Here is a 13,295-nt window from a genome sequence, read left to right on the forward strand (position 1 = left end):
GCCAGACGGGACAGCGCTGCCAGCCCCGCGGTGCGTGGGGTGCAGTGACAGCTGGGCTGTGGTGCTCAGCCCCTCTTTTCCCGGGATGGACTTGCCCCGGTGCGGGTTCCCTTCGCCCAGGGCTCCCTGAGGCCCCCGTGTCGTGTCATGTCGTGTCGTGTCGTGACGTGTCGTGGCGATCGCGGCTCCGTGGGCGAGCGCAGTGCGGGCCTGGGGGGAGGGGAACCGAGGGACATATTCGAGTGCGAGGCGGAGCCTGAGCATTTTATGAATGGGCTCATATGACGTCAGTGAGGGCGGGAGCGGAGGCCCCGTCTTCCACCAGTCCTACGGGGTTCCCGGGCGGCGGGGCCAATCCAAGTGCGGCAGCGGGGTGACGGCCATACTCACTGGCCAATGGCGGCAAGAGAGCGGTGCCGACCACGTGGGGCGCAGGCCGCAAGTAGTACGGGGGCGTGTGGCCGCTCGCTGCCTGCCCCCCCCTTCCCGGCGCGGCGGGGCCGGGCGGCCCCAGGGCGGGCGGGCCCGGCCGCGTTGCCGGGTTACCCGCTGGCTGAGCGGCCCCTCCGCCAATCGCGGCGGGGCGGGGGCGGGCGCCGTGACGGCTGCGGGGCGGCGGTGGCCGGGAGGGCTCAGTCCGGCCGCGGCAGCCTCCGCAGCATGGTGGCTCCCGCCGCGCTCCCGGCCGCCGGCCTCTTCTACTGGGTGGGCGCGCTGGGCGCTCTCTACGCGGCGGCGCTGGCCTCGTATCGCCTGCTGGCCGGGCTCCGCGTCTGGGTGCTGGGGAGCGGCGCCGCCGCCGTGGGGCCGGCGCTGGGCGCCTGGGCAGGTGAGTGCGCGTCCCGGCCGCCCCCGCCGCGGCTCTTTCTCCGGTGTCCCCCCGGGCCGGGGCAGGGACCTCGGTGGGGAGCGGCCTCGGCCTGGCGGGGAGGGAGACGCGGGCGGCGGGAACCGGCCCTCGGGGGTCCGGGGCAGTCTGGCGGAGCGCCCGTGGGGCGACAGCCGGGTGTGGGGCAGCGGCTGAGGGGCCGGCAGGTTCCACTGCTCTGCCGAGTTGGCCCCTGGCGAGGCGGGAGCCGCTCTCAAGCTCCCCACGAAACGAGCAGGGCCAGAGCACGCCGGTCAGGTCGGTCCTGAGAGAAGCGCCGATTGTTGGGACTTGTGGGCCAGCGGGCGGGCGGGCACGGCGTGTTTGAACTTGGTGTCTCCGGGGCGGCGGGGCGCGCAGCGCGGCTCCGGGGCCGCGCAGCCGGGGCCGNCGCCCCCTCCGCGCCGGCCGCGCGCCTCATCGCTGACGTCAGGCCCGCCCCGGCCCCGCCGCCCCCGGAGGAGCGGCCGCTCCCCGCAGCGGGAGCCGGGGGCCGCGCGGGCCCTGCCCGGCACCGGGAAACCCGCGGGCGAACGGCGGCAGCCGCGGGTGCCCCGGGAGAAGAGCTTTGCTGGAGGGCGAGGGAAGAGCCTTGTGAGAGCGGCGGGAGAACAGCGGAGCGGCGCGAAACTTGTGCCGACTCTGTCTGCTCCTGCAGCTCGGCCCCTCCTCGGTCCCGGGCCGCGCTCGGGAAGGGGCTGAGGCACGAGTGGCCCTCCCTGTGGAGGGGGTGACAGTAGCGGTGGCCGGGAGGGGGTGGCGGCAGCATTTAGCTGGCATCCCCGAAGTACAGGAGCGCTGTGGAAGTACAGCAGAGGCTATTACCAGGGTAATTTTAGTGCTACGCTGCTCTAACTTTTCCCAGTACTTCGATTCCTGGTCATAGGAAAGACACGCTGGGGAAAGATCGTTTCTTCCATCTGAGTCTGCTGCTGCCACTCTGGCCTATAAGTAATGATGAGATGATAGAAAGGGCTTCTCTGCTGGAGTAACAGATCAGGCCAAGGGAATTTTCAAGTCTATTCTTGGAAAAGTTATTGGAAAGGGCAAGTCCTGTGCCTAATTGGGAATTGGTAAGGTGGGCCACAAAAATAATTGTAGCGTGTAAGAGTGAGCTTAAGATGAGATGACAGTTTAAAAGGCTGCAAAAGGTACTTCCTTTCCTCAAGGGGAATAGGAGGACATAAAGTGCTCAGCTGCTGCAGCTGCTTCCAGGTGTCAGACCTGTAGGCAGAGCAGCCCTGCAACAAGCTGGCTGATTGCTGGGCTTGTAACTGTGCTCCCCATGGCCTCTGCTGTGGCCAGCACAGAACTTGTATGCGAGCACATGCCTGGCTAGTTGAATGTCTGCTCTTGTAAGGCACCAGTAAAGCAGCACTGCTACTCAGTGTACATAATGCCAGAGCATGTCATGAGTCCTGTGTGCACAGGCTGCAGCACTGCCTTGGATAAGTAACAGCTTTACATACAAATAACTAAGGCCCAGGTTTTCCTTTCAGTGTGAGAAATGTTAAAGACATGGCTGGCACAGGACATCCTTCTTTGACTTTCTCCTATGATTTTGAATATATTACTGCATTATCAGTTGCCTGCTGACTTGTGGTGCATCACAGAAGTCTTGGTGGCCACTTGAGCTTGTTTTGCATTGTTTCAAACGTGAAAGTTTGCAGTGCTTGAGCCAAATGCCAGCTTATCAACTGGAAGCACAAACTGTAAACAGCAGATCTTCCCACAGTCACATCCTCAGACATCCAGAGAACTGCAGTGCAAATGTCCTCTGTCACTGTTTTGTACAAGTGCAGGCAGCAGTGGGCCACTGTATGTGGCCAATGGCTGCTCACAGAAATTGTTCTTTCTCTGCCAAGATTGTGATATTCGAGGCAGGGAGGAAGAGGAGCACTGGCAGCACAGCTAAATTCTGTGTTTATTGCTCTGCTCTAAAGTGGGAGCATTGCTGCAGTATCAAGGAGAATGGAGAAATATTCTCTGTTATGGGAGATGATGCCTGCTGTCACTGTAGGACGGCATGTGGCCATCGTGAGTTAGCTGTTGTGAGTCCTCTGTGTGCAGCTGATGCAGGTGAGATGCTGCTTTGTTGGGACAGCTGCTGTAGTCTCCAGCTGACATGAAGAGATGTTGTCTTAGTCTGAAAGAGCACTGGGGTGGTTTGCCCTGAAGTATGTTGTGGCTGGTGAGACTCTGTTTTCTCTCATGGAAAGGAAGATGGAGGCACAGCTGCAAATATGTTGGGTCACCTTGATTAGCAAATTACTAAGTCATACTGTAGGAAGAAGTGCATTTCCCTTTTTTTCTGATATTTAAAAAAAACCAGTGGTTTTGATGCTAATTGGCTGCTGTAGTTACTGTGTTAATGTATTCTTTCTAGTGCAGAACTAGAGAGCAACTTTATAAAAACCTTAAAACACAAGTCCTTTTGGAAGGACTTCTTACTGCCCTTTAGCTCTTCTGCACGTTTGAAATTGGGTTGCAATTTTTTTCCTTGTTTTCTTTAGAGTTTTTTTTAATGCATATATGCAATTGCTTCTGTCTATGCTTGGTCTAACTTACTGGTATTTAAAAAGAGGGAATGTGAGGAGGAGGAACCACTATGTGAACTGGTAAGGTACTCGGGGAAAACTAGGTTTGTACTACTTGAAATAGCATCTCTTTTGACAAAAAGTTAGTTTTTCTACAGTCATGTGTGAAGGTCTGTATGCAGCTTTTCTGGTTTTCTCTCCATATAACTTGCATCTGGCTTGGTTTTTGGTTACTGTACAGTGAAGTACAGTATGGAAGTTGGGTGGATGTCTCAATGTGAGATTTCTGGGTGCTTCTTGAGACACTATACAGTGAAAACTCCTGGGTTGAATGTTCTACCTTTAATGTGCTTCACAAGTTGGTAAAAGAAGATAAGACAGTTCCTGTGATTGAAAAACAATATAGCTAAATAAACCACAGACTCAACAGGACCAGAGTGCCAAGGAGTCATTCTGAATTCACCCAGAATACAGCAAAGATGTGGCTGTTCCCCTGCCTTCCTCTAGACAGACAGATCTGTTGGTAGTGTTGATTGTTGCGATCCACAGTGGTATTTCCTTAGGTTGGATGAGAGTCCTATTCTTCTCCCATTGATGGTAGTGGCAGACAGCCACCTTGCTTCTCTGCCATTCAAAATTGGGTGTATTCTGGGCTACAGAGTGTCTGGAGCAGGGAACTGTCTGCTGCTGTTATAGCTCCCATTTGGAGAGTTGCCGTGTCTCCTATTTTAGGAAGCCGCCTCTTTTGCAGGAGAATATGAAATCATTCTTCTCCTTCCCTTCAGTAACTTGGCAAAATGAATTCAAAATCCTATGGTGATTTATGCTGGGAGGGACCTCAGGAGGCTTGTAATCCAACCTCCTGTTTGGAGCAGGGTCAGCTGGGTAATCACACCAATTCACTGTATGCAGATAATCAACTTCAAAACACACTGTCGGTGCAAGTTGGATTGATCTGGTGCTTTAAAGCATCTAATGTCTTGGTTGTGTGGGTACTTCAAGTTTTTGTTTCTTTTTCTCGTGCCTTAACACTGCAAATATTTTGATGATAAATGTGGGGTTTTCCCCCCCAATTTTCTGTAGCTGAAGCAAAGTGTTAACAGGAAACAAAGTTGTTTTGATTATGTGATTTGCCATATGACACTTGAAGAAGAGTCCTGCTTTCTTTCAAGCCTCACAGTGTCTTAGAAAAACATCCACTTACTCTCCTCTATCTTCAGTGCCTTTGATAGAGTCATGGTTCAATAATTGTACATTTAGTGGTTACAAGATATCTGCTAGTGGTGATGCTTTCTCATGTGGTGAATACAGCTGTACAGTTGTATTTGGGCCAACAAAGGTTTGTGAAGATGAGCTTGCCTTAATTAAGCTTCTTGGAGTTTATTCACTAACATGCAAAATTAACTAAATGTGGGCAATTTGCTCCAAGTTTCTTAAAAAGAATTTGTGAGAGGTCATTCATCAGGATGGTCCTCTCAACTGCCTCTAACTTTCTGTAATTTGATTTTAGACAAAACCCCCTTATTCAGTCTTAAACCATTCTTTCCCTGTGTAAATATTTACCAAAAACTTTGAGCAGCAGCAAAGCTGGGTGACCTTCTCTGCCTTCTTGTTGGCTTCTTTTACTTAATAAGGGCTATGCACAGTCCAGCATCTAAAAATAGCAACTCATGCATCAGGGCCACTGAGGGAAGCATGAAAAATGTATGTAACTGGGTACATGAGCAGTGGAGTAGATTCTTCATGTCTGTATAGTCAGGTCTTTTAAAAACTAAGAATATGGCAGCAGTTGTCAAACTGCTGTTGACTAGTAAGTTGAGATAATAACAAGCTCTATATATCAGACCTTATCAATAATATTATTAAGTTAATAAGATGCAGTGCTTGTGTCAAGAGGAAGAAGTCTAAGAAGCTGGATTTTGTGCTTTTAAATGGTTTGAGTTAGATTCTATCTGGAAGATTATGCTTTCTGCAGTTCCTAGAAAGGGTGTCTCATGAAATAGACCCTGATCCTTATCAAGTTCTTGGGGTATCCTTAATGAAAGAAGTCAGATAGTAAAATATTTTAGTTACAGTTTAAGAACTCCATACAGAGGACGTTCACTGCTGATCAGCTGTTAACTTATTGATGACTTTGAGCAACTCTCACAGTCAGTGTCGTTTTTCAAACTCCTTAGCATCAAGTGAAATAGTTGTTACCTTAAAGCTTCTTAGTTTTCTGCAATCAAGTTTCAGACCCAGGTGTACAAACAAGTGCAGTCTTGCTTTGCATGTGTTTCACAATGTGCAGTGATAAATAGTTGACAGGCCATGTCACAAGTCACTGTTGCAGATTGCAACAGCCACCCTGGAGCAGTGTGTGATGAGGGTGTGGTTAGTAGGGAGGTGGAGCGGAGGGGAGTTTCAGCCTCTCTGAGCCTTGCTCTCCCTGCAGGATGCGAGGGAAGAGGCTCTGCCCAACTCCCATTTTCCCTGCGCAGGAGTGCTTGGTTGGGTGTGTACAGAACTTTGGGAGGGAGCTTTTGGTTATCTTTAGTTCTTCAGCTGAATCACTTATTCAGGGATTTATCATCTTCAGCATTTCAGGTCCATGGTGAAGGTTTTTCTGGCCTTGTTCTCAATTCTGGACGCTACCCTTGTATGAAATGAAGCATGGTACTTGTTAACCTGAAAAGTAATGTTAAGAACGTGTGAAAATATGCCAGCTTGCTTGTAAACTAACTTGTGATCATGACAGCTCAAGTGAAATGTACAGACTGAACTCGGAGCATGTTTTGGTTTTTGTATGGCTATTTGCAAGCTGCTTCTGAAGGGTTACCGCGCTGAAGAGTAGCTCAGAGAACAGTCTGATGCAAGTGTCCTAATCCTGTCTGTACTTCTCAGGAGTACTGTGCTCCAATGTGTATGGCTTTTTCTTTTCCTAGTTGCCATGGAATGTTTCTAAGTATCCATCCTAAATTTTCTCTTGTAAAATTTTAGCTGTCTGCCTTCAGTCATCAGTCCTACTCATAGCTTGTAATTAAGAAGACTTCTGTCAGTGTATCCCTTCAGCCTGTGCTTTGTTGGGCTGAGCAAACTTCCAGAACAGTCCAGGAGAAGTGGGATCTCTGACCCTGCTTCTCTGGACTCAGCAGCTCATGCTGTTTGAGGGGGCTGTAAATCCTTCAGAGACCTTGCAACTCTTGGTGAGTCAGGGAGGCTCTCTAGTAATTTTTACATAGGCCACTGCTATTAACATACCCTAATTCCTAGACAGTATAAAGTAATGAACCACACTCTGCTGTTTTCTACAATTTTTCTATTTCTGGTGCTTGCTTACTTCTTTCAGGTGTCTTCATTTGCATGTGATGTTGCTGACTGTTCAAAAGCTCCACCTAGTAGGATTGCTCAACACTTACTGCATTATGTGCTCCTTTTTGCACTCTCTGGTCAGAAGAGTAGAGGGAGAGCAACTGCTCAGAGCTCAGATGTCCAGAGTCCCAGTTCTGCTGTGTCCTGGCTGATGGACTTCAGCCCTTCCCTTCTGCCTCATGCCGGCACACTAAATGTGGCATGAGTGGGCATCACCAGCCTCACATCAACCAAGCTCATAATCTACAGCTCTGCAGTTCAATGCAGAATATGAACAGACTTTGCCATGTTTATCTGCAGGAGCAGAGAGATGTATATGGAGGAGGGTTAAATGCTTTAGTATGGGCTTTTCCACCTGCAAAAAAAACCCCAAAAAACAACAAAAAAAAAACCAGCTAATGGTGAGGGGAGGACAGACGTTTGCATTAAGGTGAAGAGAATACCCATCTCTGATAAACAGCCTGAGAGGGAAATGCTTGACAATTTATTAGCCTGGAGATGAATAACTGTGTTATTTTAAGCTAGCTCATTCTCCCAGTCTTCTGTGTGTTTTAAAGTAGGAATACTTGTAATGGAAACTGGTTACTTAAAACTAGAGAACTTACACAAGGATGTAATCTAGAGTAATATCATGTTCCAGTTTCTGTGGTTTGCTCTTCTGGCCAGTGTGCTTCCCTCACTTTGGGAAGATCACCTGTGATGTGCCTAGGTGACAGCAAGGAAAGGCATTGTGTAAAAGTGAGGAGCACACAAGTGCGGTGTTCACATTCTCTGAACAGAGACATTATTCTCTCTCCCAGGATTTTTCCTGGGGAAGGCAGTGAGAAGCTCAGAGGGAGAAGAGAAAACAATTCTTATCTCTACTTGCTGCTCCTGTTGTTTGGCACATGTGGAATGCGTTATGGAGACTGTTTACCAAGAGTGATTTGTTAATTGGACTCCGGTGATGGTTGTTCGGATTGACTGGCCAATTAGGTGAAAGCTGTGTCGTGACTGTCTGGAGACAGTCACGGGGTTTTTCTTTAGAATCTGTGTAGTATAGATATGATATAGTATTAGTGTAATATAACATAGCTTAATAAAGCAATTGTTGAGCCTTCTGAAATTATGAAGTCAGAGCACATTATTCCCTATGTTTGGGTCACCCTGCGTCAACACAGAAGTGCCTTCAGCAAGCAAGTCCCAGCTGGAATTGTGCTGGTGTTAGTGCCAGTTGGGTAAATGCCATCCTGTATAAGGAACAGGTAAGCTGGCAGAAGGCCCTCAGGGTCCAAGGGCAGAGCTGAGAGTGTCCTTTGGGAAAACTGCAGTAGTTCTCCACCTGGGAATTGTTTTTTGGTAGGTGGGTGAAATACATAGTTCTTGGTCTTGTGAATATATTAATTCCTAATCTATGGGGTGAGGATGGCCATCTCTGCTATGGAAGGGATAACAGTAAGAAAGTATCTTTCCTGATTATTCTAAGAGGAATGCCAGATGCGATTCTTTAGGCCTGTACATGAAAAAAAAAGTGGGATAAACTCTGTAACTAGTAGGTAAAACACCCATGTGTTGGTCTTGCATGGTTTCATCACTTAAGTTGCTGCTGATTGCTTCAGATGACTTCTGGTGCTTACTTGCTGGTAAGTTTTGGAAACTATGGGTTCTTAGAGAAAAGCAAAAGATTTTTCAGATTTAGTACATTAATATCTGAAAATGCTAGAATTAGGGCAATTCAAGTTCCTTCCCCTGTAGTACATTTAATTGCACAAAAAAAAAAAATCTACCTGAAATCTGCTATTTTTTGACTCATGATTTAACCTTAAAATAATATATTGTTTTTCAAATCTGTGAAAGTTCTGAGATTCCTGGAATTAATGTCTAGAGCAGTGCACCATCACCCACTGGGTGAGTCATTAGCAGTGCTGAAATCCTGTTCCACAGTATAAGCATCTCCAGCTAACATGGGAAGAGAGCTGTATGCAGAATTTCCTACTGAGCTTCTACTTCACTCCATTGCCCTCAGCAGCAGATGGTGACACCTAAAAGCCTGAGGTTTGATTGTAGGTTTTGAAAGAAACCTTTTGTTTAGCCGTTCTTAAAACTGGAGTTGAGATGTCCAGAAGCTGAGCCTCAGGGAAAATAATGCCTGTTCCATTGTTTCTTCTACTTCTTTTCCCATTTTTCTTACCCTCCCTGCTTCTTTCTCTCCTGAGGGTTCTCTCATGTTTCTCTCATGATTCTGTTGCTTGTCAGTTGTAGGAGACAGCTGGGTGGCTCAGCTTCAGGCATGGTGTGTGTATATGCAGAACTTACTGTCTGGTTGACTGTACAGATTTGGTTTTGGTTGCATGTTTGGTTTTTTCTGTTTTTTACACCCCCCTTCTATTTTGTCCTCTTAAGCAATTGTGAGACATGTTCCAGAGGGGTGTATTCCATCAGTCATGCCAGAGGGACAGCTGTGTTGTCACTTCTTGAGGAGTTCTGTACTTACTAGACAAAGAAGAGCAGGCTTGAGGAGCTCAGCTCTAGAGCTGTTAATCACAGCAATTTTTGCACAGGATTTTCATGTATGTTGGAAGACTACCACAGAAACACAAAGGGAGAGAAGCTGTAGTGAGAGGAGGAGAATGGGAGGTGGTAATCTCAGTGGGACAAAGGTTTTAGTTGCTGATGGGAGGAAACTGTTGTGCAGAGACTAGAGTCTGGTCTCCTTACAAGGTGTCTGGTCCCTGCCTCTAGATGGAGAGGTTTGCAGATATGTGTGAAGATACATATTGATATGGAAAGCAGAAGACAGAGAACTATTTCTGTTCTGCTGCTACCCAACCAACACTTGCTTATGCTTGCATGCTGCTTTTCCCTACACTCTACTTCATCACTGGATCCTTATTCCAACAAGTCCTGTTTTCACATTCCTCATCTGTGACTGGCTGATCTGTTTCTCCAAAGTTCTTCCTTTGTTCTGAGGTCTCTGGAAGACCAATTTCCCACAGGTTTCTGCCCCTTTGCTCCCTTCCCCAGGATTCTTATCCTGCCAGCAAAGGTGCTTAGTCTATAAACTTGTTATTCTCTATTGTTTTGCATAAATATTTTTTTCTTGAAAGAGGCGTATATGCCCAGTATTTCTGCTATCTCAGTCCCATCTGCCAGAAAACTCTGCATCCCCAGAGTGTGGATTCAGTATGGCTCATGAGTCAGCCCTACAACAAGAGGGAGAAGCATCAAGGATAGGGCAGTAAAGGATCGCTGCACTGCTGGAAGAAGCTGCTACCCTGTCTGTAGCTGAACAAGGGATTAAAGTTAGGACACCTTGCAGTTTGTCCCTGCCCTCAGTTGTCCTGCATGTCCAGCCCAGTGTTTGCATGGTGGGGCAGAAAGGGATGTGTACTCCTGTCAACTCACAGGTGTGCTTAAAGGCAAGTTACCTGTCCTGATACAAACTCCTGAACTCAGTCTCTTCATCCAGGTAGACCCAGATCTATGGCAAAACTTTTGGGGCTCCTCAACTTTGTGTTTGTTTCTAGATTTTGATCTAGAACCCTCCATTTGGTGGACTGGTTCTTCACTGTGGGTGTTCACTCTAACCTCCAGAGCCTTGTTCATTTTCCTTTGCACTGGAATCAGTTTACTGACACTCTCACATGGTGTCAGCTTATAAATGAGATGCCTTTGCTCACAAGAGTGTGTCTTTTACATCATGGCTTTCTGATGTAAAAGTTTGGTATGGAAAGTGGATGTAGATCTCTTACCTGGCTTTTTTCTGCCTTATGCTGGCACTGAGGTTGGTCTGTTTGTGTGGTGACCTGGTTAAGGAGTGTGCCCTGCCGAAAATTAGTCCCTTGGGGCTATTTATGCTCCATAGTCTGCTTGGTCATATGAATTCCAGTGTTGGTGGAACAAAAGGGAAAACGTGGTAGTATTATGGAACTATGTGTTGAAGATGGTGGCAGCGAGGGATACGGGGAATGCCCTGGGCTGGGCCTCAGCTCAGCGCAGCCCGGGCTGGGCGCGCTGCTGGCTCCGCGCTGGTCATGTTGGAAGCCAGGCGCTCGGGCAGTGCCGGCTGCTGGCCGGGAGCGAGGATCCAGCAGTCCTAGATCGTGCATGCTTAGTACCGGGCTGATCGCATCCTGCGCCGTGAGGCGGGCGTGCTGGGATCAGTGTCCGGGAATAGGACGTGCTCCTGGCACGCCGGGCCGAGCCTCACCCGTGGGCGCGGAGCAGCGGCTGCAGGGCGCCGGCGCCCCCGGGCCGTCCGTCCGTCCGTCTGTCCGCCCCCGCCCGCCCGCCGCGGCGCAGCAGCGCCCCCTGCCGGCCCGCACGGCGCGCCGAAGTGCGGGCGCTCGGGGCCGCCCCGCCACCCTCCCGGCGGGACCGGCCCCGCTGCCTGCGGTGGGCGGCGGGGGAAGCCCGCCCCGCTCCCGGGGGATCCGCTGCCCGCGGGGGAAGGCCGGCCCCGACAAGGGTTAATGCCGCCTCACCTCAGCCGCCCCGACCGCGGCGGGAGGGGGCGGAGGAGGAGGGGGGGGAGTGGTGCCGTCACTGCGGCGGCTCCCGCGCCGTTACCTAACCGGTGACATAACGCGCTCCCTCCGCTCCGCTTAAGAAGCGCCTGGGGCCATCACGGGGGCCGGCTGGCAGACCCTGCGGGGCCGCGGTGGGGCCAGCCGGTGTAAGCCCTACCGGGAGCGCACGGCTTTCTCCGCCCGCATTGCCGCTCCTCCCGGGGCGCCCTGGCTTCCGCCCCGAGGGGCAGCGGGCTGCCCCGTCCGAGAGCCGGGCGGCGGCGGGGGAGCGCTCCCCGTGTTCTCCCGAAGTTTCCCGGGCGGGCAGGGGATCGGCGGAGCCGCCGTTCATCGCCGCTCCGTGGGAGCCGCTATCCCGGGGCCGGGGACGCGCGGCCGCCTCGCGTGACAGGGATCCTGCCAGGGACACTGGCTAGTCCACGTGCGGCTGGGGCAGCCTGCGCCAGCCCATGCAGTGCCCGCGGGCGCTTCCGCTGCCTCCCTGCTCTGCCAGGGAGAAGAAAAGTGCACCGAATCAATCGTAGCTGAAACATTTAAGGAGGCTCGATGGGAGCCTCATTTCCATGGGAAAATCTGGGGAGTTTTCCACCGGGGGAAATACTGCAAGTTTACAAGGGCTTGGAGTGAAATTTAGAAGGCATCGGTGGGCGTTGCTTTATTTAGAAACGGGAAAGCAAAGGCAGTGTTGCCTGAGTTCTTCCTTAAATCTTTAAGGCAAACACCTATTGCAAAACAGCGCCGATACAAATAAAACAGTCAAGGATTTCTAAAGCGCTTTAACGTAAGAGTCTCCCTAATGCTTTATGGTAATTTATCGAGGGCATTTCTCATGAGACAACTGTTGCCTTCTAAGTTGATTAACTTGGGCGTGTTAACATTATTCATCTCCTTCCGGCGGATGGATAGAAATACTTAATTAAAGCGAACGTAATTAAGAGCGTGGGACGGAAGGGACCTCTGTGGAGCAGTAATTACCAAATATGCTCATTTTAGCTCAAACTGTGTGTGTATATATATACATATATATATATATTAGGATCAAAAAATAGAGTGGTGTTCAGAGTCGCTGGGTTTCCAGCAGCGCACAGTGGCCTTTCAGTGCTGCGCGACCCCTTTTTATGAATGGTGGGGCAGGGCTCGATTGAGCAGCCGGCCGCGCTCGCCGCCGCCGCGCCGGCTGCGGGCAGAGGGCGCTGCCGGGAGCGCTCGGTGCGGGCCGGGCGCGTCCTGCTCCGCGAGGTGCGGCTCGGGCTGCGCGCCGCGGCGGCTCCGCGGCTGCGGGGCACGAAAGCGACGTGATAGGGTCGCTTCCAGTTCAACACGGCTGCCCTTCTGTGTCCTCTTCCAGTGCAAAGGCTAGAATGCCAAAAGTGGGCTTGAGAAACAACATACTGCGGAGTACTTCGCACTTGGTGTAGGCAGGGTATCTTTGGAAAATAAGTTTAATGGCTTTTCAACAACCTTAATTTCTGGGGGTTGTTGTTGTTGTATGAACCATCTATTTGAGTGGATTGTTTCTCATCATAATTAGGTAATTTTCAAAGATAGTAGAAATTTAAATTCCTAATGCTACTTCTCTACATTTGTAAGGCTTACCTTTATAGGATCTTGACAGAATAAAGCATAAAGGCTTGTCAGCCATGGCATCTTTTATCTGTGCTCGTCTTTGCATCTTTTTAACAAAACAGTATCTACTAAATATAATCCCAAAGCCATCTTTGCCTCTAGCAAGCCATGAGAAACTTATTTCCAGTACATCTGAGAGGTCTCCACTTTTTAACAGAAATAAAGGTGTTATTTCGAGTTAGGGATTATAAAAGATTTAGAGTCATTCCTAGCATAGCACATGCTTACAGGCTTCTTGTGGAGCTTGGTGTATGTGCAGTTGTGCTTGAATCTGCAGAAGGGGACACCCTGAGGGGTGTTTTCCTCTTTCCCCAGAAGAGCTACTTTAGCAGCTGGTTAGAGTAGGATTGCACAGATTCTTCATTCCAAAGGAGCAAGGGAGAAGGAAAGAAGAGTTGTATTTGA

General features: G+C 50.0%; 1 protein-coding gene across 1 annotated transcript in view; it reads left to right on the top strand.

Annotated features, from left to right (window-relative positions):
• Positions 1-396: 396 nt before the first annotated feature.
• Positions 397-13,295, top strand: part of HSD17B12 (hydroxysteroid 17-beta dehydrogenase 12) — an 80,705-nt gene continuing 67,806 nt past the window's right edge. The window contains 3 exon segments of the mRNA XM_041398387.1: positions 397-489; positions 491-653; positions 656-829. Coding sequence (XP_041254321.1) covers positions 397-489; positions 491-653; positions 656-829 — 430 coding nt within the window.

This window comes from Onychostruthus taczanowskii, unplaced genomic scaffold (genome assembly GCF_017590055.1).
Source record: "Onychostruthus taczanowskii isolate IOZ18803 unplaced genomic scaffold, ASM1759005v1 scaffold1, whole genome shotgun sequence".
NCBI classification, from domain to species: Eukaryota; Metazoa; Chordata; class Aves; order Passeriformes; family Passeridae; genus Onychostruthus; species Onychostruthus taczanowskii.